At 52.7% G+C, this 23,969-nt stretch overlaps 8 protein-coding genes across 8 annotated transcripts; 1 reads left to right on the forward strand and 7 right to left on the reverse strand.

The window, feature by feature from the left end:
• Nucleotides 1-909: 909 nt before the first annotated feature.
• CGCS363_v001339 (uncharacterized protein) lies at nucleotides 910-1,993 on the reverse strand (the record flags this gene model as incomplete). Its single annotated transcript, XM_036633188.1, has 3 exons — nucleotides 910-1,492; nucleotides 1,541-1,559; nucleotides 1,741-1,993. The coding sequence occupies 3 exons, from the start codon at nucleotides 1,991-1,993 to the stop codon at nucleotides 910-912; spliced, it is 855 nt and encodes a 284-aa protein (XP_036501895.1).
• A 957-nt stretch (nucleotides 1,994-2,950) lies between these two features.
• Nucleotides 2,951-3,386, reverse strand: CGCS363_v001340 (uncharacterized protein; the record flags this gene model as incomplete). Its single annotated transcript, XM_036633189.1, has 3 exons — nucleotides 2,951-3,082; nucleotides 3,153-3,300; nucleotides 3,349-3,386. 3 exons carry the CDS (start codon nucleotides 3,384-3,386, stop codon nucleotides 2,951-2,953), a joined length of 318 nt encoding a protein of 105 aa, XP_036502881.1.
• Nucleotides 3,387-5,255: 1,869 nt separating this feature from the next.
• Nucleotides 5,256-5,744, reverse strand: CGCS363_v001341 (uncharacterized protein; the record flags this gene model as incomplete). The annotated part of the gene is made up of 1 exon (XM_036633190.1): nucleotides 5,256-5,744. The coding sequence occupies one exon, from the start codon at nucleotides 5,742-5,744 to the stop codon at nucleotides 5,256-5,258; it is 489 nt and encodes a 162-aa protein (XP_036502882.1).
• A 1,502-nt stretch (nucleotides 5,745-7,246) lies between these two features.
• Nucleotides 7,247-8,338, reverse strand: CGCS363_v001342 (uncharacterized protein; the record flags this gene model as incomplete). The annotated part of the gene is made up of 3 exons (XM_036633191.1): nucleotides 7,247-7,934; nucleotides 7,987-8,140; nucleotides 8,194-8,338. The coding sequence occupies 3 exons, from the start codon at nucleotides 8,336-8,338 to the stop codon at nucleotides 7,247-7,249; spliced, it is 987 nt and encodes a 328-aa protein (XP_036502879.1).
• A 1,203-nt stretch (nucleotides 8,339-9,541) lies between these two features.
• On the forward strand, nucleotides 9,542-10,789 carry CGCS363_v001343 (uncharacterized protein; the record flags this gene model as incomplete). Its single annotated transcript, XM_036633192.1, has 1 exon — nucleotides 9,542-10,789. One exon carries the CDS (start codon nucleotides 9,542-9,544, stop codon nucleotides 10,787-10,789), a length of 1,248 nt encoding a protein of 415 aa, XP_036502880.1.
• Nucleotides 10,790-11,519: 730 nt separating this feature from the next.
• On the reverse strand, nucleotides 11,520-12,958 carry CGCS363_v001344 (uncharacterized protein; the record flags this gene model as incomplete). The annotated part of the gene is made up of 3 exons (XM_036633193.1): nucleotides 11,520-11,527; nucleotides 11,582-12,831; nucleotides 12,915-12,958. 3 exons carry the CDS (start codon nucleotides 12,956-12,958, stop codon nucleotides 11,520-11,522), a joined length of 1,302 nt encoding a protein of 433 aa, XP_036502877.1.
• Nucleotides 12,959-18,384: 5,426 nt separating this feature from the next.
• CGCS363_v001345 (Uncharacterized protein) lies at nucleotides 18,385-19,734 on the reverse strand (the record flags this gene model as incomplete). The annotated part of the gene is made up of 3 exons (XM_036633194.1): nucleotides 18,385-18,663; nucleotides 18,721-18,951; nucleotides 19,009-19,734. 3 exons carry the CDS (start codon nucleotides 19,732-19,734, stop codon nucleotides 18,385-18,387), a joined length of 1,236 nt encoding a protein of 411 aa, XP_036502878.1.
• Nucleotides 19,735-20,745: 1,011 nt separating this feature from the next.
• CGCS363_v001346 (Pumilio-like protein 2) lies at nucleotides 20,746-23,287 on the reverse strand (the record flags this gene model as incomplete). Its single annotated transcript, XM_036633195.1, has 2 exons — nucleotides 20,746-21,636; nucleotides 21,686-23,287. 2 exons carry the CDS (start codon nucleotides 23,285-23,287, stop codon nucleotides 20,746-20,748), a joined length of 2,493 nt encoding a protein of 830 aa, XP_036502875.1.
• Between the last annotated feature and the right edge of the window lie 682 nt (nucleotides 23,288-23,969).

Below are 23,969 nucleotides of genomic sequence, written 5' to 3' on the forward strand. Positions count from 1 at the left end.
AATCATGCCCGGTCCTTTTTACCCTTGAACGTGTACCAACATGTCGGGAGTTTTCTATGTGCGGAAATCGTTTCGTTTTCAGCCAGTCCCGCAACTGATCCTTGTCTCGTTGGTTGTTGGACGGTCAAATGATGGTTGGGACTCTCTTACGATACTGCCGGGGTGCGATGAGTTGGCTGCAGCACAGCCTTCAGCTTAAAGCTTGCGGCCGTAGTATTAAATGTGACAGAAATGCCAAAAAGTTGTCTTTGCTTATCTTAGCTGGGGGCTCAATGGTGGACTGTTAACGCATTCTGTACCTTGGTTAAGTCTGTTATTGAAAGAATATCTGCGATGGGAAGCGACGAAACCATGAGTTTGCACCACTTCTCCTTAAAGCAATCCGCAAAGTGATATGCTTAATCTCCGAAGAGCATATCGAAATTGCGGTCAAGTCGCATAAGGCAACAGCACTGTTTGGAACTGGAGGATGCAAACACGAGGGAACTGTGATCTACCAACAGAGCCAACGATAACCACGGGGACTGATACCCTTTTTAGGTTCTGTGCCTCCTGTGCCTCACCCAACATTCGGTTGAAATTTCTTATTCCTCTTAAAGACGTTTCGAAGTTATGACACCCTAAAACGCGCATCGAGATGCCTGGACTCGTGATTTTGGAAGAACGCAACATAGGCAAGATAAACCGTCTTGATAAAGGTGTTGAATACCACAGAGATTACAGCTAAACAGAAATTTTTACACTTATTGATTACGCGTGTTTCTTTTTCACTTAAGTCTATGCAAATTGCGCGCAACAATGGTATAGCCGCTGAAAAAATGCTGCCAGCCGGTGACGCCAAGATGCCTATGTCCTGTAGTCGTTTCCCAAGTCCGTCAAACGCCATATATGCTCAAAATATCTCGCCTATCATCTCCCAACCTGTCTGTCTTCCAGTTCCGCTCGAGGGATGCTATTATTAGGTTGCATGTCCCCGGGTGCCTCATGGATCACCGGGGCAGGCGGATAAACGGGAGGCACCGCCTGGTACTTGTACTGCTCTTCGGTCCCCGCGTAATGGTACTGCGGGCTCGAAGACGGAGCATGGCTCTGACCAGGGCTCAAATAAGGCTCTTGCCCCGGAGGTGGCGGAGTCTTGCTCCTGGCTTCTCGCCTCTTTCGCACGACCAGCCAAACAATGACGCAGGCTGCGATGGCCACCACAGCGACACCGCCGACAACACCACCCACAATTGCGCCCGTATTCGACGAAGAGCCACCGCCTGACGGAGAAGATGTCTCGCGCGGTGATGAGTCTGTCGGCATGGGACCCGTCCCCATTGTACCGCCGCTGCTGAAGAAGCCCGCCTCATCGGTGGCTGCGATCATCGTCATCGTCAGGGTCCCGCTCAAGCTGGAGTGCGCACACGTCAATCGTGTTCTAAAGTCCAATCTGCCGGCATCTTTTAAGTAGGTTGCGCAACGGGGTTCCCAGCCGTTCGCGGTTCGCGTGCTGCATCGTATCAGTAGACAGTTGGTTGAAAAATAACACATGACTCACCAGCATAAGACGCCAGGTGCTAGCGAAGACTGTTGGCATTGCGACGCCGAGCTGAGGAAGCATCTGGAATAAGGTCGTGAAGCGCACCCCATAAAGTTGCCATTCGTTTGACAGGGATTATTGGGGCAGGAGATGGGAAAGGGACCTCCGACTGTTAGCATTGTGGAACATATTCTACTTTATGGAAACAATCGACTCACTGTCTGGTCCGTTGGTGACAATTCCACAGGTATTAGGCCCAAGCGACTCAGCACGGCCGGCCAGGTCCGGCATTCGGCCCCATAGTCCCCGGGCGGGATCGGGTGTCGGCGCCGGCGGTTCCACATCGTAGCCGTAGCCGTTGTCCCCCGCCGCGACTGTCTGCCGCGCAAATCGGTCGTTTCCAGCCAAAGGCCCTGCTGCCATGGCCATTGAAATTTGGCCGGCGGCCGCAAGCAATGTCGCAGTTCGCATCTCGAAATATCAGTTTGCTAAGCCTATGTTGCAAATCAAGATCGATGGCCTGGCATGGAATCGTGGGTGACGGCCTCTGTGGGAAGACTGGCCAAAACTTTCAAAAGTCTGGGTAAAAGGGATAGTGAGTGTTTTATCCCTCCAAGTCTCACGTTCTGCAGCGTCTCAGGCGGGTGGCGCAGTAAGACGAAGGAATCGCAGGTCAGTGTAACCATCAGCACAGGCGTATTGTTGATCGGCCAATGGCCCGTCAAAAGAGGCACTATAGCGTTGGATCGACAATGCCCTATGATGAACTGCAGCCTGGTCTCATGCAACGGCGTCCGTGGTTTGCCGAGAAAACTGGAGAGGGGGCTTGGCCTGTAAGCCTGATATATTTAGGGTGAACGCGAGATCCATGCTTCAGACGTCAGTGGTAGCGCTAGCTCAAGGGCGTTATGCTTAAGTCTTGATTGTCATTTCATGGCAAAAGACGTTCAAGGGAGTTGGTGAGCATCCCGAATATTTTGAATTGGTCAGACTCTTTACTCCTGAAGCCTAACGTCGAGCGGCTTTAGACATTCGTCTCGAGGGAGTGAGATCTGTGCAGATTCAATTTTTGAAAGATGCTAGGCAACCCAGAATTTTCCATCTGTGTTTTGGTGATCAAAATAGTCGAGGTACAAACGACTTAGCGTGGTCACCGGTACACCTTTATTGGACATGTTGTTTCTTATTGCGGTAGAATCTGACCTGATCTAAGCCTCGATAGCCACTCACATACGGATACAAGGGGCAAGGAATCAAGAGGCCAAAACGGACCGATGGCAGATTGGTCAAAGAGGCTCAAACGTGGCGAGGATTTAACCGCCAAGTCGTTCCCTTCGGTGGCGGGGACTTCCGAGGCCAGTGAGTGAAAAATCGCGGCTGACGACCGAGACATGGCCGCCGTCGCGACCTACCCGCCCCTGGTCTAAGCTAGCGTCCGACTTTAATCAAATTTCCATGTTGTGTGACGCTGCCCCCAAAGAGATACCTGCGTGCTTGTAAAGGGGATTGAGGGTTCGACGAGATAAGTTGAACGAATGAATCGATTTCGTGGCTTTCGACCTTCAACAGTATGAAAGTTAGTTTCGCCCCCTCTCGAACAAGTTCGGAGTCTCCGACCAGGTATCCCAACAATCAAACTGTTCCCACCAATATTCGAAGCTGCCTCACTACGATGGTGGCTTCGAGGAAACGGCAAGCGGATGTTGTTGGTAGTAGACCTTGGATCTGTGGTCAGGACCATGTCGTTGCTGTTGAGCTTGAGCTTGATATCGCGGCTGCTTATGATGAGCTGGAGGCGGAACAGGATGAACTTGAACAACAATCCCCGGCTGTTTATGCGGTGCCGTCGGTGGTTGCATTCCATTGTTTCGTAAGGGCCTCCTCTTTCGATACATCGTAAACCAAACTACGGCGAACACGATGAGCGCAATAACAGCAATGCCGCCAACAATACCACCAATAATGGCACCGACCGGTGGCCCCACGGGAGCTGGACCACCAGTCTCTGATGGTGCAGCCAATGAAAAAGATACGGTTGAATCCGGAAGGCCCGTGGAGGTAGTTTCCGGTGAGGACTCGGCCGAATCGGTGGGTGAACTTGTACTATCGGTCGAGGGGGATGTTTCTGTGGTAGAAGGCGGGGGTAACAGCCACGGCAGGAGGCTTGTGTCTGTGACTAGGAATATGCTGTTCGTGTCCAAGCCTGACAGCATGGTATTGTAGCATCCGATATAGGTCATCTCGCCATCAGGATTTTCCATCCGCCAATTAACGCACTGGGGTTGCCATCCGCTGGTGCTCGCGGTACTACGGATCCGATCATTAGTCACATCGAAGCCAAGAGTGGTGTTTGGTCTGGCTATTCTTTCGTCCTGTATAAGAAACATCGCCAAGGAAGACATACCAGCATCGAGTCCCAGGGCCTAGTGTGCCGGTTCGACATACTCCTGCACTTCCATCATAGCAAGCAGTATATGGTTGAGGGGAACATCCAATGTATGATCCTGAGGTCATGCAGGTCGTACTTGGGCAGAATAGTGCCTGAGGCTCGGCTGCTACTGCGTCAGAAGGGCACCTGTGACGAAGAATCTTGAAAAAGCACCACTAACTTTCTGCCGAGTTCACTAGGAATCCGCAGGTATTCTCAGATGCTCGCCGGTCGAGATGCGCATTTCTGAATCGTATTCTTGGCGGTGCAGTCGGAGCGGGCGACGCCCTCTTAACGAATCCAAAGCCATCGCTGATGGGTGTGCGGCGGGCCGGCAATGGGTTTGCAACGTCCATCCGCTTTCCGGGCTGCAAGAGACAGACGGCACCGGTGGGAAGTACAAGAAGTAGATGCAGACGCATCATTCGTTCACAGTTGAGGGACTGCGTTGGACTGACGGATATAGATCACAGCAATTTTGACAGAATGGCCACCACCCGGGGAGACAATGCATACATATGTTGTTCAATTGCAGATGGACAAGTTGGAGAGAACTCAAGAAGAGGCACTGAAATCTCATGTGACACCCAGCTTCCCGTCCTAAATATCTGCCTCTGACATTGGGTGGCCGATGACGAGGAATGGGGCAGCATACCTCGGGTAGAGTAAGTTCCATGCCATCTAATCAGGCCTAGACATTTTAGACGCTCATGCTACTAAAAGGGCCTTGGTGAGAGTCAAAGACGACGCAGGCTCATACAGATGCCAAGGCAGTCCTCAAGACATGAGCAAATCTTGTGAGGAAGTTGAGATAAACGGGCTTGATAAGTTGGCTAATTCTCGTGGTGAATGGTTTCGATACTGAATTATTGTAACTACGGTTGAAAGAAAGTACTATATTTTCTCTGAAGTTATCTCGCCTCCAAGGGAGAAAAGGTCTTGACTAGTTCGCGAGGGAGAGGCCAAGACAGCAGCTTTCTAAAAGTCGCAAGGATCTGTGCCACACAGCGTATTTATATGTCTCAGGCACATAAAGCCAATTCGGCGCCGGCTCAAATACTGTCCATGCAGATCTGTTTTGATTCGACCCATTTCCGGCAGTTTGTGGCGTCCCAAAGCTGATTGAGTGTCTTGGCCTGACTTGAAGCTGTTCGTGATTTGAATGACCCTTCGCGATATTGCACATTAAACTACTCTTCATGTACTATGAACAACTGAAAGGGAATATACAATTGGTAATGACCTCCAAACTTCAATCGAAGCTGCCAGATCAAATTTGATCCTTCTTAGCCATGCCAAAAACTATCATCCGAGTTCTGCCGGCTTGCTCGGGCTGCCTACCGAATTGACCGCCGCGGGGAGCTGTACCGGCTTCTCCACCACAGGAGCCTCACACAATTCTCTGGCTATCGGGGTGTTGGCTGGAGAAGTTGGCGACGCGGGGTTGCTCTTGGATTGTCCGTACCAGCCCTCTGTTTGTGGTTCATGATGAGGGCTGTGATTCCCCGGGAGTTCCTGGACGACCGTTGACCTCCTGAATGGCCGTGATGTTCCGCGTTTCTTCTGCACAATAAGCCAGACTACGATGCAGCCGGCAATAGCAAGAATAGCGAGGCCACCGAGAACGCCGCCGACAATAGGGCCTACCGGGGTCGGAGAGCTGCCACTGCTCGCCTCACTGATGGGCGTCAACGGGGCAGTTGGACTGCTCAAGATCAGAGAAGTAGAAGATAGAACGACTGAAGACGCCACTGAAGTCGTTGCTGGTACTTCAGTGCTCCCCAAAGCCTCCATCGCTGCTGTGTGCAGCCAAACAGTCGCGTCCCATACGACGTCGTCGTTTCGGCAACCTAAGAGCGTTTTGGTGCCTAAACCACCATCATCCCTGAGAAAGGTCTGGCATTCTGGAAGCCATCCAGAAGCTGAGGTGCTTCATATGAATGTCAGTATCAAGTGAGCAAAGGGGAAGGCAGCGCGGCGTACCAACACAAAGTCTGACTTCCGATAGTCCTGCCAGCCGCGCATTCAGGGGCAGCACCCCCAAGGCAGGTTGTGTATGGTCTGTATCCACACCCCAGCCATGAACCCCAGGCCGAGCAGTCGGATGCAATATCATCGCATACGCGAGTCATCAAATCTTGATGGACAGTTTATCAGTTTCCTCATCTTCAAACATGGAAAGCGGAGCCGTACCATGATCATGGCTCACAGTGAAGAACCCGCAAGTGTCTGACCCGAGAGTTTCATGATGGCGAATCGACATGGCCCTCAACACTAGGTTAGGTGCTGATGTCGGTGCTGGTGGTATGCTAGTAGCAATATATCTGGATCTTCGTGCTTGAGTTCTTTTCGGCCGATCGTGATGGCCGTCACGGCTGTGAACGCTGCCAAGGGAGCCTTTCCAACTGCCGTCACCCTGAAGCCCGGTATCCTTCTTTATGGGACGGATGCTCCTGGCAAGGTTTTCCTCGCGTCGGTGATCCAAATGTCCAGCTCGTCTCTTTCGATTTTGGCGGTCTTTGCTGTTATTCGGACCATCGTGTCTGTTTATTCTGTTCTCGAAGACGTCTTGCTTGCTACTTCCGCCGTCGTGGTGGACGGTGCTGTTCGAATGATGAATACCACAAGTAGTCTTAGGAAGGGTTGCCGGCCGCTGATGTCCAACCATGTTCTCTGGACTTTCCATCTTGTCTTGGTTGACCTGTTCAGTTGAAAAGAAGAAGGGTGGAACTCAAGGTAGGTTGGCTCATCACCGGATAAAGCAGTGGGATGCCTCGAGAAAGGAGACTTTCAGAAGTTATAAGCAGAGAGACTCTCATCGTCACCCTTTGGCACGTCTCGGCTCAGTGGCGAAGGTCATGAAAGAGACGGTCCAAGGGCGAGTGTTTGTCCTCCCGCCGAGGAGGGCTTCGATTTAACATCCTCCTGTGAGTGTTTGTCGAGACATTCTCCTCGGCCTGACAATTCTCGAATGACCAAACCTTGTGTCCCTCGAGTTCGTTTCTTTGATGATGACATTCGAGACGCCCTGTTTTCAAATGACCATCAGTGATCGTGCCCAGAGATCTTCTTGGCCCTTGCATGGATGAACCACGGCCCGGTGGTGTTGTTTGCCACGTTCGCGATGCTAACAGGGGCGGACTCTTTGTCTTCAAGCGAGAACCCTAATCCGCTGCCACGTTTGTTTGGCAACCAACATCCTAGTCATCGAGTGGGATCGAATTATTGAGACTATTAACATTATCTCTACCAATACTCTCGTACCAAACGCTAGCCTGTGCCACCCACATGCGAACCTACGAATCCAGCTCTGCCGGCGTAGTTGGGCTACCAAGCTGATTGCCTGACGGCGTCTTACATACCGAAGCGGTCGAGATCCTCGGCGCCGACACTCTGATGACGGGCGACTCCGGCGGTGCCGGAGGCACTAACGCCGTAGGCCGATACTCACCGTGCTCCCTGTTCTGAGGATCATCAGGCTCGTCCCCCTGAAGCTCAGCCATCGGTGTCTCAAGCCGCCTGCCCACTGTCTCTGCTTTTGCTTCTAGACTTCGACGTCGCCGGACAAGAAGCCAAAGGACGAAGCACGAGATGGCGCCTACAATGGCAATACCGCCTATGACACCTCCCACAATGACCCCAGCTTGTGAAGAAGACGAGTTTTCGTTGCTTGTGTCAGAAGATTCCGAAGCAGAGGGCAAAGTGGGCGCAGGTTCTGTTGTAGAGGAAGATATCGCCGGAGCTTCAGATGTCCGGGCCTCGATAGAAGATCCAGCAGCCAAGATGCTTCCGGTGGTTGTCGTACATGGCGCAGGTAGGGTGATAGAGTCTATCTGAACCAGTAAACTCGTTGCCCAGTGCAAGGTGACCGTCTTATCCCAGGCGAGCGCAACATCGCGGCATCCATACAATTTCTTGATTCCCAGTTCGGCATCGTCTCGGACATATGTCTGGCATGCCGGCACCCAGCCGGAAGTTTCGCGACTGTCACCGTTAGTTCGTGGATGGGCTGAGGAGCCAACTTTCTCAAACTTACCAACAAAGTGTGCCGGCGCCGACTGTCTTCCCAGATTGACAACCCTGGATCTCCCGTGCGTTCGCGCACACCGAATACGCGATATTATTGCAGCCGATGAACCCGTCAGATATCTTGCAAGCCTCATTCGGCGGACATTGGTGTGTTCTAATTACTGTGAACTAGTCAGCCCATAGCTTAAGTCATTGGGAGCGAGAGAGTTGGAACATTTGTCTTCCTCGAGAGTGTAGTAGCCGCAGAAATTGGTTGGTCTACTGGTAAGGCTGTCTCTGGCTTCAAGTCTTGGAGGCGGAGTCGGCGATAAGCCAGCATTGTAGGGCCGTGAACTCGTAGCTTTGACAACGACGATCATCGCTCCGAGAACAGACAAAGTACTGAAGAGTCGCATCGTCTTCAGGCTAGCTCGTCTGATGAGCCATCCCACTCGTCAGGAAGTAGCCGGAACAGAGGAGACTGGAGAGTCCTTTTGCGACAGGGAGGCGGCCATGGCTAGATTTAATCTCTGGCCTATTCATTCTTCCGACACTTGAATGCATGTGAGCACGGTAGTAAGCCAATGAAAGAGTCATTGAAAGCCGCATGTTTGTCAAGGAGCCGAGCTGCGACATGCGCTGCTCCACCTCGATGACAAACAAGCAGCGGCCGATAGGTGACCTTGTCACCTGCTTCTGGTCGCCCTCGCTTCATCCGCAGGGAAGCGAATGATTGGAACTGAATTCTTCACATGAAGATTTGAACTGCCCGAATCTATCGCGAGAACGGCTGGGGTAGGTATTGCTGGTGGAGGACATCTTGAGCGCGGTTTGTTTGCTTCAACGACAAGGAAAGCCGAGAACTGAATACAGAGAGATGGAAGACTGCTGTATAGAGTATGCGTAGACTTTGATGATAGCAGGGGTGCCAGAGATGCTGTGATAAAGTGTAAAGACGAGCCACAGAGAGAGCTGAAGTTGAATTGTTCTATGTCGTCCACGGTGAAGTGGAGAGAAAAGTAGGCCAGGGCGGCAGTGCGCCTTCGAGGAAAGATCCACCTGCGTGCATTGGAAGGAGCTGCACCGAAAAACATGTTCTTTCTTCTCCGATTGTATCCTGCCAAGCGGCATGAACAAGCAGTGAGTTGGGTTCTCCTCGAGGCGGAAGGAGGGAAGAATAAGTGGGGCGCCGGTGTAAGTCGGTGTGGGGGACAAGTCCGCGGCAACGCGCCGTGACCTCTGGTCGCCGCAGCTCGCGCAAAAAAATTTACTTTCATTATTATTTTCTTTTCTTAAGAAGTCTAGATATTGAACAGCAGTGAATGCCACAGTCCACTACCTGCTGGTAGTTTTCATTGTTGGCGTATGTCAAGGTCGTTTGCGCCTGCCTATCTGTCGACTTGCACAATTTCAGACCAAATTCTCTCGCCGGGCCCACCCTCACTGCCGCCAGAGCTGCTCATCTCACAACCTCTCACTTTTATTGTCGAAAATCACACGCCTGCAACCTCTCTCAAGGGCTGCTGCCTTCTCAGACACGGACTACACAACAACCTCACAAGACACGACCGACCTCGCGCAAAATGACCTACCAGTATAAGACACCGTTTACCTTGACAGTCGAAAGGGAGGATGGCGATGTTCGCAAGAAGCACGGCACCAGCACCAACGCTTGGCGCGGACCCCTCTTTCACATTTGGCCCATTAACACGCCAGCGGGGTTCTCGGGCGTCTCTTGCCTCATGGTAATCATCAGACACTTCAACTCTTGGTTGTTAAAGGATGAGGTGGCCTACAACGACCCGCTCCGACAAAAAGAGGAAGAAGACAACCCGCTACTGCAGCTGTCATGGGAGACTGCGCCCCTCTGCTACCCCAGCGACTTCGAGGACCTGAGGACCAATCTCATCAAACACAAGATCATATCCAGAGAGACTGCCGAACGCGACCTCTCATTCGCCTACCTGGAGCAGTGCGACAAGCTCGCCGAAACCATATGGGCTCGTGGGCAATTCAACCTCTTTGTCAAGATGACGAAAGGGAAGGAGGAGGACCCATGGCAAGAGGTGATGTTGAACTCCAAAGAGCACGTCATCGTCATCGACAACGAAGCGCAGGGGATGACCGGATTCGACGTTCCGGCCGCAATCAGAAGGCCTTGTGGACCTACCGACGACGGCACCATAAGCTTCATCTTTACCTACGCCCCGCCGATTATCAGAGTCAGATTCACGCCGTCTGCGAACGACAAGTTCAACCTGATGGATTTTCTGACTTTCAAGATGGTCCTGCCGTATGGTCGGCATCATCCACTTAAGGGACCATATCGGTACGTGTTGGCTATGGCTGTCAGGCAACGGGCCGAAGGCAAGGATGGAATAGATCGCATCAGATCTTTCCACGAAACCGGTTCAGACAATTTCCCATCGGATGAGGAGACCTACAGCGAGTCAGACTGGGAGATCGGCGAGCCTGGTTACACGTATGCTCTTTACTACCACGAGACCAAAGCCAACTGGTTTCCATTGAGCCTGGAAGAGAGAGCCAGCGTGCGGAAACTCCGTGAAGACCGCAAGGCTACTAGACCTGCGTACGAGAGAGGACTTGCCGCACCACAGGCATACCTGCATGGTTGTCTTGGTGACGACACGAAGAGAGACCGGTCTCTAAGTACAGAGGAAAGCGAGCGCCCAGCGAAAAGCGCCCGCAAGTCGATAGAGCAGCCTTCTCAGGTTCCTGGCATGGGTATGGCTGCGGTCTCTTGCAACTCTTCGGCTGCAAAGAATGAATCTGGTATCAAGAACGAGCCAAGCTCGAGTGATACCGATTAGGGTGTTGAAAGTGCTGTGGAGTTTCTTCAGAAAACTCACAACTCAGTTGCCGGCAAGAGGTACAGGAACAGCGGGCAATTCAACAGCCTAAATCGAGCTGGTGTCTAATTAGGGGCTCGTCGCGGGAGAGCGCATGGCCAATTCTCTTGGAGTCTACCGGTCAGATCACGAATGTATGGATCAAGGTTCGGCCAGTTAGTTAGACTTGCAGAATCGATTGATAGACTTCAAGTCTGGACCACGGTGTTACGTGGATAAGTGTCTCCAGCTCGAGCTTTCGTATTTACCTGTGATTATGGCATCGAGCCACTTGAAAGATGTGTACTCTGTCGGGGCCCAAATGAGAGGTGTTTTTGATGAAAAGTACGAACCACTTGAAATGCATTGCGGTACTGTTCAGAAGGTCCGTATTTGTCTCTGTAAATGATGCAAGATACGGAGGCGGGGAATCGCCCAGGTAAAGTCTCGTCAACTTCAGCTCAGCGATGCTTAAAGAACGTAGAAGGCATCTGGGATACCAATGAGCATTAGTAGATACTCTCTAATTTTGCAGTAAAATGTGTGTCAACGGTATCTGGGTAAGAAGCCGACGATTTGCGTTGCCATTATGAGCAGCGAGCTGCTTGACTACGCTGGAGCTACCCACCAGCACAACCTCACCGGCACATCAACGGGTCAAGTCACTAGGATCAAAGGTAACAAAACATTTAGAACTGCAACGAAGATGTATTCATACAACTACACGACCCCCGCAGTCCGTCGCCGACTATGGCGAGACAGAGACCATCCTACCCCCCGTCATTTCGATTGCGACGTCAAGTCTGACAAAGACGAAGCTCTTGCCCTCGACAGGATCTTCCTGACGCAAAACAGGCATGCAGTCATTAATCCTCTCATTCGCGAGATGAAGAGGGCACTGCCCATATCTGAAAGCGGGCGACTCTCCATCGTCATCTTCGTCAACCCTATAGATCGCATGAGTGAAGCAGTAGATGACGTCTGGTCGACTGTAACGCAAGAAGAAATCGAGCAAGTTGGTGCCCGTTTGCGTCAGTAGAGGCATGGAGATAGTGCTGATAATGTCTAACTTGGAGTACGAATCGCTTTCCTTGGGATGGCTCCGCTTGAAGTTGATCTTGCTCAAGTTGTCCCTGAGGGTATTGATATGCCACTCCGCGTCTTCGGCATTCTCTCTCCGCTCCGCTGCGAGATCCCTCGAAAGATTGGAACACTTCTCCTTCTCTTCTCGAAGTGCGTCAGAGAGCTCACTGCACATAACCCGCTCAGCCTGGAGGCTGCAAGAGACCTCGGCGAGCTCGTTCTTCCCATGTTCAATTTGTTCAGAGAGTTGTCGACTATCGGTCCTTAGAAGCTGGAGTCGAAAAGAGATAGTAGAAGCATCGTCCCGCTTGAAAACTTCGTGCCTCGCTTTTTCAAGCTGTGCTTGAACCTCAGCGCACTTGTTCTGCTCAGCCTGTAAACTAGCAGAGACCTTCGCAAGCTTAATCCGCTCGTCGTGAAGTTGCTTAGAGAGCCCAGTAACCTGGATCTGCTCACGCCGAAGGGCATCCGCTTGCTCTCGTTGCTGTTGTTGGCTGCTCCTATAGAGCTCGTCGAAATTATGTTTCTTCCTCACCAGGAGCTGCTTGCACTGGGAAATTTCCTGTTTGAGTTTCTTCGCCGATGAATCCACCAAAGATTGCCTCACAGCCGTCGTTGCCGCGTTCGACAACGCGGTTAAGAGCGTCGACTCTGGGTTGCTCGGGTTTTCATTGAGAGCGTGTAGCTGTCTATCAATGCCCGTGCAAAGCCTCTGGACCATGGAGACTCTGTCATCAACATCGTCAACGGGGCTGACTGCCGCTTCTTGCTGCTGCTCGTCTTCCTGTATATATTCGCCTTCCAAGCCCGCTGGCAGTTTTCGAGCGCCGGTCTGATGTTCCTCGTCGCCAACCTCGTCGCGGCGGCCTTTCTTGTGAGTGACGTTGGAGCGATTGCCGTCCCAGTCGTGCGGGACCAAATCACGGCCACGATGGCGCTTGCTGACCAGGCATCCCCGTGAATTAGTAAATCCAACCTCTAAGCAGCTGGATTTCTGGATTTCAGGACTCCAGATGATTCCCACGTTCTAAGAACCTTCCGCCTTTGTCCATTGGTCCCCTTCAACATTCTATCCCTCAGAGTCTTCTCCAACTGCTGTTTTGAATACCGGAGTTCGGCCGAGTCCACCTGGCGGAATAGGTCCCAAACGACCCATACTATTCCCGGTCCGCGGGGAGCGAAAGTCAGTGGAGGTTTAAGATATCCATTTCCTTCAACCGTCCAAATGAGTTTGGCACTAAACTGATGCCTTGCGAGGATCAAATGGTCACATAGTTCACCAAGTTGAAGGCTTCAGATTCTAAAGTATGGTGAATATCGAAAATATGAATTTGGGCTCATCGTGGTAGTAAGAAGCAAATCCACAACCTAGAATGCAAACTTCACCACATCCCACCTTCTAACAATCTAGAGCCTCTGCGGTCCTCTGGCACATAAGAGTTATCTGTAACAGTTTCTTAGCCACTGCTTTGAGTTCCCATGATAGAATGACGTACGAGATCGCTTATTCATGCGTATCGTTGCTCCACTGCCCAACTTCATAGATGTCGCTGAAGCTTTTGTAGGTCCAGCAGAACACATCGAAGAGTTCTTGGTTGGACTCGGCGGAATAATTGTGAGGCTTTGTCTCGACTAGAGTAGCCCCAAACTCGCAATTGGTGACATCTTCAATGTTGATGTCTTGGCTCTCGAAGGCAGAGGTGACATCCACCTGTTGTGCGGCGATGGCTTTGCACTTGTTACAGTTGCTTTGGTGACGTTTCTTGTTCGATGTGTGGTTTTGACGCTCTTCTCCGCAGGCCATTCGGACTTTGGGACCATGTTTAGACTTGACATGTCTGTTCAGGTTTGTTTTGGTGGAAAACGTAGAATTACACCCGATTTCGGTGCACCTCCAAGTGGAGGAACAAGTACCACCGGCCATGCTAGTGAGTTTCGAGAGCACGTTGAGTAGGTTCTAGATGCTTGGATCGTAGAGGAATACTATAGCAATAAGTACGAGAGGTATTCTATCAATGTTTAAGTTTTGAAGATCATGTTAATATATTCATTCCAAGTTTATATATACAGACGGCCAACCTTGAGGATTACACTGCTGAGGAATTGATGCTGCAACGTTCCGCGACAGCCCAAGTCGAAAGTCACTAGATTACAACCGTCCGGGGGAGGCAAAAGAGCGGCGACAGGTCGGCAAGGTATGGGCGGTCACTGCTTCTGCAATCCTTGTCGAGAGCACCCTACCTTAGACCTTAGCAGTGGGTTGTATTCTGGGTAAGGTACTTGAGCCAGGTACCAAACAGGATGTGCGAGGGCAGAGCAAGGGAGGTACTTGCTCCCAGGTCCAGGTCCAGGTCGGGTACGGCTATTGGGGGTCGCTGCCAACGGCCAAGGGTCTTGAAGCTGTGTAACCACTATGAGCCGCTGCGACATCCACATTGGGAACCTAGGACTCTCCACCCAAACGCCTGGACATACTGATCGATGTTCATTCGACTGGAATCACTGGCAAGAAACCTGGCATTATGGGATGGTAACACCCGGTGAAGAAGAAGGCGTTATTTTGTGAGTACTGATTGAATATTTCCGCGTTAACCCACTACATGCGAAACCCAACGGCCAAAAGCTCCACTACTGCATATTTTGGTGGAGGGTGTGCTGCGTAGTCAACAGCGATGTATGCGTGATCTGAACTAAGCAATGAGAAGACACGGGTCATTTTTTGTAACTGTTCAGCTTGATGCTCTTTTTGCCTCTCCTTTCTTGGTGTAGTGGAAGGGGAGGTGATGAATTAGCTACCAAACATGTCTCTCTGCACTAGCTCCCGAATCAAGCTAGAGACTCACCGGCGCGTACGGAGTCTTCCAAGCCTTGCTCCTCACCTGCGACTCACACGAGTCCTCACTCGAACGCCTGGTATACTGCCGCACTCTCACAGCTCATGTATGGATCAGTTGATAATTCAAGCCTTAACGGAATTTATAGTCTCATTGTAAATGGATGCATGCTTATTCTTCTTATGTGACTACGTTGTCAACTGGGCCGATCTCTAGGTGTCCTGAAGACTACAAGTTGCGCATTAGAGGCTATCAACATGTTGTTCATTGTGCGTTTTGGTTCTTGTTGTCCCGGAGTGGGTTACTATAACCTGTGCATGAAGCCTCAAGCTCGATATAGAGTTAGACGGGGGAGCCAATATCAGCTCATGTCATTTGACTGTGAAGTACCTTACTTACGGGACCGACGGGCTGCGGAGTCGGTCTTGGTGCCTCACACGGCCCGGAGCCGCCCGGCCCCCCATCCTTGCTTCCATCTTGAGCCATACCACAATAACTTGAATTTCACAAAGCAAAGAAACTACGGATACCCATGCCGTAACAATTTCAATGCGAGAAGGGGCTTTGGAGCCTTCCAGTCCCACACATAGAGTCATCTGAACATCCAGCGACAGAAGTCCGGAAGCTCGCGCATACAGCACCTAGGTGACCATAGGCGCATCACGTCCCGACCCTTATTTGAGGTTGCGCGCGTATGACAAGCTGGTGACGCAGGATCTCATTCACTCTGAACTAATTTCCGCTCTTCTGCTCTTCAATATCAAAGTCTAATTGGCGGACTGCAGTGACTTTCATTTCTCTCGTGCCTCCAAGTCAATGTGAATAATGTGCTAAATGCATTTTCATCGTCGTCGACGATCCCTAGATCCCGCATTCCTCACTCAAGACTTCTAAGTATCTGAACAAAATATTAGCAAGATGTCTTTCACCAGAACGCAAACATACTGCTCTATGATCAAGCTAGTCTTCCCTTAACTCGCGGTGGCCACGGTTCTAGTAGGTCAAGTACTGTTGTGTATCCAGGCAAGTGTGTATGAGGAGTCCTCGCCATCTTGACTGCTGCCGTCTACATTTCCCACTTCGAAGATTTGAAGGTCAAGAAGTTGCCAAGGCAAGCTTATGATTATCCCGGACAACTTGAGTAAAACCAATTCCAGAGTGCCGTTTGATCTTGTTTTTCTTACATGTTCCGCAAATTTGTGTGTGACGCTTGATATTCCATGTGTAGGTATTTACTTCTCTCCCGCAGAGTATTTTAGTGGGATTTGGGCCATGCATAGATTTGATGTGTCTGTTGAGGTTGGGTTCAGTGGTGAAAGGACCAGATGTGCAATCTCCTTCGGCGCAAGTATAACTATTTGTGCTGCTAGTCATCCGGAGCGCAGCTCTTGAGGCGAAGCGCAGCGAAGCCGAAGGAGCGGAGCGAGGGAGTTACATACTGCTCAACCACCAAAATTGGGGTATAAAATTAATATAAGGGATCTCTTCGCCAATTGGCCGCAGCCTCAAAGCCCTTCGCGGATTAGTCGGCAGGGTGGCGCTAATGTGAGGTTATTCCGAGAGGGTAGGAGGGCAGGCAAGAGGGAGAGCTACACTCTGGTAGTTGCGCTGAGGAAATAATAAGCGCCCACAGTATCTGGTAGTAAGGTAATGAAGCAAAGAAATCGATTCAGTGTTGAGGTGCGTTCAATGTGCGAAAGGTAGAACTTTGACAATTGAAAAGGGCGGTTATCGAGGAAAGGAGAAATATTTACAACGCTCATAAACGCCCATCGTGGAGAGCTTGGATTCTCTTTATATTGCCAGGCGTGGCTATGAGGAGTGACGCGACGCTCTTATTGTTACCCTAGTCTTTCTTCTGTCTCCTTGCAGGAAGCAGCGTTGGGAAATGATATGTGTGATGAACGAAAGGTTCTTACTCAAATTGACTACCAGATGTGGGGTTTCTCGACTGGCTGCTGACTATGGCGAACAATGTAGCCAGGTTTCTGACGATTTGCGTGTGCTAACTCGATTTGGCCTTGTGATTCGAGCCTGGAATCAGAGAGCCTATCTAGGTATAGTGTCTAAGAGAAGTAAGTGGGAACGCACATTGGTTGTAAAAGTCGGCCTGCGATGCGACGCTAGGGGTGTGCAAGCATCCAACAGCATGGATATCGGGGGGGATGGCAACCCGCCAGCCAGCTCATGGCTTGGTCTGGATGAGCGTCCCTTCTCGTTGGCGCGGCCATGTGTGTTTATATGCTTGTGTGCGTCAGTGTTGATGTAGCGTCCGTTGCCTATCTCTCACTGTCCGTGCATCCTCTCCCACATCCTTACCACAGCATCCTTGTCAAAGAGGATTTGATTTTGACTTAATTGGCCGCGGCTTGGGGAATCAATGTTTCCCGATTACTCGTCCAATGAAGTTCTACGTAGACGCTGCCTCACTGCATCGCACCTATCAGGACGCGAGGAGCAATGTCCATGAGGAGCAGGCCAAGGTGAGCCTCTCGCTAACCCCTCTGTCATTGCAGACCTCTCAGTTTAACTTGGGCGCATGAGCCCGGGTATGTGGAAAGGGCAAACGGGAAAGAGATGGAGAGAAGGGGGTAGGTACGGGTGGTGGTAAGACGCTATGCAGCAAAGGTGTTTCTTGGCAAAGGTACGAACGTACATACACACACCAGATCTCGAATATGTGCATATATTTTGGCTTCAGAAGGGGCCATATTGGCTCCAAATTGTATGCTAAGCTAGGAGGCTCCTCGGGATGCCTGATGTTCGGCGTCCGCATTTTGGTCTCGTTGTGACTTAGGCATCGCGAGACCAGCCGACAATTTTTGACTGATGGCCTTGGCACGTGTACCAATCACAAGTGCGGCTCCGAGATGTCGATGAAGTGACAACAGCAGCCCGAGAATATATGTCGCGTTAGATCGAGCGATGCAAGCTTGTACCCGCACAAATTCGTTCTCGCCCTCGTGATTTGCTGTTGGCAGGGGCTCGGCCAGGCGAAACCTCATGCCAGGTCTCCCTTGGCAGGCAGCCTGAATCCTCTATGAGAACGCAAGCAGTGTGCTTACTGTCATGCCACCGCAACTAGGTGGGCCTCAAGATGTAAGCCATGTCACAAGCCACATGAAGTCATGTGACTGACCGGATTCTCTTGGTGAGGGCCAGATTGGTTGCTGCAATGGTTTTCGGTGACGTCCAGCTTGGCTCTGTAGACGTGTGCGATTCGACTGGTCCAAGATTAGTGACCAACACCTAGTTTAAGTGGTGCCCCTGATAGCGTCCGGATGCCCCTGTTGAAAGCCAAGTCACCCAGTCGGCCCGGGTCTTTCTTGTACGGCGGCTTTGCTCTGCAAGTTGTAGAGGCATTACGTAGAGGAACACAGGAAGCAAGTCTGAGAGCACCAACTTCGTACCGGAAATAGCCTTACCGTGCGTCAATGTCTATGGCAGAGCCGGAAAGAGATATCACCATATCGACATTTGGCGAAAAGCCATCATCATGCATCAAGTCGGTGCCATCTATGAACCTGCCTTACGTCTAAAGGGTATCTTCACAGTCCGCCAGAATCGCATCACCTGCTTGGAGATGCTTTCTATTTTGGAACAAACATCCGTAAGCGCCCGATGTTCGTTCTGTCTCTTTGTTTTCTCATCTCGAACCCTCTAATTCGCTGCCAAAATCTCAGCAGCATCCGGCGACGAACTATGATCATTCTTCCCATGCGACTTCTTAATCAACTCGACCTGCTTCTTGATCCTCTCCGCCTCCTTCTGCTTCTCGTGCGAGACATACGACCCGTACCGCAGCGTGCCGAGCGTCACGACGGCCATGAAGAGGATCCCGATGACGGACCTCCTGATGAGCACCCACCGCAGGCCCTCGATGTCGGACTTGGCGTCGCTGCTGAGGTGCAGGCTGATTTTGTAGTTGATTTGTTGGATCTGATCGTCTTAGTATGTAGCCCTGAGCAAGAAAAAAGGGTGACGACGGTAACTTACCACGCTCTCACCGGCCTTCTGCTCCTCCCTCACCGCCATCTTGCGGTCGTTGAACATGCCGCGGACGTTGTCGTTGAGCGTCAGCAGCTCCTGGTTCAGCGACTGCGTGAGTATGTCCACCTCGTGCTGCAGCAGCGTCCTCTTCTGCCTCATCTCCTCGTCCGCCAGCTTCTGGTTGTTCTTCACCTCGGTGCTGAGCTCAGAGCACGCCGCCCTGAAGAGATACGTCTCCTGTAACTTTCGCGTCAGCAACCTACATCATCATCTCCGCACAGAAACAGAACTCACATTCTCCACATCGCTCTTGCTGACCAAACTCTCCTGCGCCACATCCAGATTGTGCGCCAGAATCGCCCGGATGGCCTTCATCGCCGTGATGGACTGCGCCTCCGTGTACCCCCCGCCGCCGAGCTGCTTCACCAGCGAGAAGCTGTCAAAGTGGTGCACGTACGGCGGCGTCTCCATGTGCGGGTGCTGCTTCGCGACCTGCTCCGGCGGTCCCATCTGCAGGACCGCCTCCAGCGGCCCGCTCTTTTTGGCCTGGTCCCGCGCCTCCTGCTTCGCCGCCTTGGCCTCCTCCGCCTCCTGCTGTTGCTCCTCGCCGGCCGGCGGTGGTGTTGTTGTGCTCGTGGATGCCGTTGACGTCGGTGTCTCCGCCGCCGACCCGTCTTCGGATGCGGTCCCGCTCGGTTTCGGGTTGGCTGCCGACGAGTCGGAGGTCTTCTCCGGCGTGGTGGTGGTGGTGGTTGCTTCAGGCTTCGGCGCCGGCACCGGTTTGCGCGCCTTCTCGCTCTCGGCCTTCACAGGCTCGATGCCCTTGCCGTGCCGCGGCGCGAAGCCGGACTGTCGGGCCTCGGGTGTGGGCGTGAAGGCGGCGTACCCTCTCCTCCGAACCTCGGCGGCGGCCCGTTTGCTGCTGCTGCTGCTGCGACATGTCGACGATGCCCTGGGCTCGCTGGCGCGCAGGGTGCGGTAGAGGTGCGGGTACAAAAAGGTCAGTCGTGTCGTCGACATCGTGGGCGGTGCATTGAAGGTTGCAAGAGAGAAGAAACGAGGGAGAATCAGTCATGCGGGACGGGTCGTTGTAGGTCGGAACGCCCACCCGGCCCAATTTCCCACGATAATTGCTGCGGGACGATTGGACACGTGGGGGCGCACAGGGGTTTGCGGGACCAATGTCGGAGCTAGCTCAGGTGCCCGACTGGCACAAAAGCCTGCCGCTTAACGTCGGCGCCATGATGTAATGGCTGGGACCCCTGATTAGCTAATGCTGGGTAGTCCCCGAATCGGGCAACTTTGCATTGGCTGACCGGAGCTGTCAGCTCGTGGGCATCTTGGGACGTCGCCGGACATGCCTTCCAGATGCACCGGATATCCGACTCCCTTACATCCAGACGAACTTCCCTGGATGTCCGTCCTAGTACCGTCACATACGACCCCATTGCATACATACGTGTTCATCGCTTGTACTTTTACTGCACTTGTCTATTGACAGGTCTATCCGTCAGACTGACGCTGGTATCGCATAGACACGATAATTCCAATAAAATACATGAAGACAAAAGTTCAACCTCGCCCACGTGAATCGCCCGTGAGCCCCAAAAAAGATGCACCCGTGAACGTCTACCTTGCCCCCCTTGACCGGTTCTCCAGCCTTGCGTACATGTCTCAGCCTTTTGGTCCCTTGATACTCCACCATTCTGAAGACGTATGACCCAGGAGTGTGTAAATGAGAGGAAGCCTCAAGAGGTAAAGAAAACACGAGTAAGCCAAAACGGCCCTTTTTTTGGATCCCCCAAAAAAGTATGTTGTCCAAACAATTTTTCTACCGTTGACCTTGCCAGCCGTGTATGTGTTAGGTTTTGCATATTCAGGGGTGTATTGTAAAAACAAAAGATTAGGTGGGAGACGTGATACCCACGGCAGGGATCATCAAGTCCGTGTCGTGTCGTGATGCATTTGTGTAGTACCTCGAAGCAACCGTGACGCCATCATACCGAATCAAGTTTCGTGAGCAGGTTTGCATTAAGCCTCCTCAACCTGCACCTTGAGGCTCACACCACCGGGCACCCCGGACTTGTTGTCGTCGTCCGCGACCTCGCCGATGGCGCTGGCGTTCGTGCTGGGAGGACTGCTGCTCTGAGGGCTGTTGGGCTCCATCGTCAGAACCGGGGTAGGTGCGGTAGAGTCGGCCTGAGATCCTCCGGACTTGGAGGGAAGGGTCTGTGTGGCATAGAGGAGCCGGTCAATGGCCGCAAGCTGACGGCTAGTGCTCGTCTTGCGGAGGAGGTTAAACTGGGGCTTCATCTCCTCGATGAAGGCCTCGCGCTCGGAGCCTTCAATCAGGTTGAGCAGTTTCTGAATCACGTAATTGCCGTATTGATCCTTCATCATCAACTGCAGCGAGCTGGTTCCGTCACTGGCCTGGGAAGTGATCTGCTCGCGGATGCCCTTGCGCTCCTCCGCGGTGCCGAACTGGATGCACTTCTCAACCACGTTCGAGGCGAACTTGTGCTTGGACAGGGTGACCAGCTGGGAGATGACAAGCTGGATAATTCTTGAGCGGTCCTCGGGCTTGCCGTGCTCGATAATATGTTGAACAACGTAGTTGCCGTACTGGTCGGTGATGAGGCTCTGGGTTGAGTTGTGCAGCTCACCGAGGATCGTTTCCTTGTCCTGTTCGGTGCCGTACTCGAGCATGCGCTGAATGACCCTGCAGGCGTACATGTGCGAGGCCAGGGTGCTCACTTGACCACGGAACGAGTCCATGATGAAGTTGATGTAATGGCGGGGGACGAGCTCAATGATCTTTTGGACTACGTGGTTGCCGTTCTGGTCCTTGACAACCTTGACAATTTCCGGCTCAAGCTCCTTGACGAGCTCCGCCTGCTGCTCAACGAGGACGTGCTCCAAGGCCTGTGAAAAGTCAGTAAAGGGACAGGAACAGATTGATGCGAGAACTTACCTTCTGAACAACTCTGCAGGCGTACATCTGCATCGACAGGTCAACGACCTTGCCCTTCATCTGGGAGGCCAGCACCTTCTTCTGCACCTGATTGCCGTGTTCGAAGAACTTCTGGATGACGTAGTTGCCAAAGACGTCCTTCATCAGCTGGATAGCGTTGGGCTCGATCTCGCGGAAGACCTGGTCCTTCTCGTCGCTGTTCGCCGTCTCGAGCTTCTGCTGGATGAACCTGGAGCCGTGCTGGTCGCCACTGAATTCGACGACGTGGCTGTAAATGTCCTTAAGCTCGTACCGCTTGTTGGACTTGGAGCTGGACCTGAACTCCTCCAGAAGCATGCTGCGCATGCCCTTGCTCGGGTCCTGGTCCTTGGTAGCACGGATCGGCACCACTCCGGGGATGGAGTACGGCGCCATGTGCAGTCCGTATCCGGGCATGGGGATCTGCTGCCTGATGTATGGGTCGTACACCTGGGGAGCGAATTGTCCGGCGAAGTTGGGGTTGTAGTAAGGCCCCGCGGGGAAGAAGGTAGGCGCCTGGGCCGGGATGAAGGGCTGAACCGGGGTCCGCCGGTCGCCATCCGAGACCATTCTCAGGTCGCGAGACGATGACCTCCAAGGATCAGTCTGCTGGGACGCATATGTCTTGGGGCTGGTGACGACACGGTACTGAGCCGGCGTGCCAGAGATGCTGGCGATGGAGCCCCGCTTATACTGCTGCTGTGCCACGGGGTCGGCGTAGGCATCAGGGAAGGCTCCGTTGACGTCTGCCCTCCAGGGCTGAGACCCAGGGTTGAACTGGAAGCCCGGTGCGCCACCGCCAATGGTCTGGGCGATTCCGGACCCATCATCCAGAGTCATGGACTTCTTGAACGTGGAGGCAAGGTCTGAATCCTCCATCTGCCTGTTGTTCGCCAGGAAAGCGCGCTGGTTGGTGGTTTGCGAGGGGAAGGACGAAGAGTGGGCAGGCATGGGACGAGTCGAGGCGATTGAATTGCTCGGGGTATGGCCATAACCACCAAAGGTGTCTCGGAACGCAGGGGGCGAGTGGTGCGAATCATCAGACTGGCGCGAGGGAGGAATGCTGCTGTCTCTGGAGGGAGCACCAACAGCGCCCAGGCCGGCCAGATACGCAGTCTCTTTCGAGCCGCGCTTCTCCTGTCTGGCGTACCCCTCATACGGACTGTTGAAGCTGGCTCCGAAGCTGGTATTTTCCTTGTCCTCCTCCAAAAACGACTTTGGCCGGCCGTTGATGAAGCCGCGGCCCTGTCCGATGGTAGCATTGTCAAAGAATGATGAGGTGCTGTTGTGCAGGTTGTCGCGTGTGCGGTTTGGCGACGTGCTTCCGGAAGCAGATCGGGTCTGGGTGCCGTCCTGGTTCCAAGGGCCCTGACCCCAAGTGTCTGCCTCCGAGCCCGCGGCGAGTGCGCCAGAGCCCGACGGCTGGGTTGTGAATGCGTCTTCGGCTCTGGCGTTTCCGGCGTTGGCCTTGGCTGGTCCCCCATAGGTCGTTGTCCAGATGTTTGATCCTGTGGTGTAAAGGTGGTTGGAGCCGAAGGCTTGCGCCGCTCCAGGTGCTGTCTTCTCGTCTCGTCCGTTTGCCATCGCTGGGAAGGTCTGGAAGCGACCTGGCCGTGCCTGTGGAACGTGACAAGTTAGCAACGTGGAAGCCATGAGAGCAGAGACGACGAAGGACGGGAAGGAATGATGATGGACAGCACGAGGCGAGCCTTCTTTTTTTGAGCAAGCTGCCAGGTCTAGGCGAAGTTCCGAGCGCCGAGTTGGCGACTCGAGCCAAGGGCCATGATGGCGCTAGTTAGGCGCAGTCTTGAGACACACGGCCGCGCGCTCGCATCGTCGCATCCGGGAGTCCATCATCCCCCTCCGGACCTCGCGTGGAGTAAAAGGGAAAGCAACTTACAGTGGTTGTCATTCTCGAGGAGTTTTGGTGTAGTTAGCGCAAAGTCGGTCTTCGGGCGTCGGATGCGAGATCGCGACTTTTGTGCTCGCTATGGTGACGCTTCTCCGCTGTTGGTTTTTCCTGAAGAATGTTGAGTGCGAAAAAATGTCGGAAGGTTTGCGAGTTGGTAGGAGGCCGTAAGGGTGGTTCGACGCAAAGGTGTTTCGTCAAGATATCTATGAGGGGTATCTGTGGCGGCAAAAGGTGTGTGACTCTGCTCCGTTTGCTGGTTTGCTGGTGGCGTGGGTGCAGGTTTTTGGGTTTTCCGCTGGTGAATTATATACGAGTATGTGTGAACTTTTTTTTCTTGCGACAGTGACTTTCTCC

Source organism: Colletotrichum siamense (assembly GCF_013390195.1).
Source record: "Colletotrichum siamense strain Cg363 chromosome Unknown KSG_Cg363_contig01, whole genome shotgun sequence".
NCBI lineage: Eukaryota > Fungi > Ascomycota > Sordariomycetes > Glomerellales > Glomerellaceae > Colletotrichum > Colletotrichum siamense.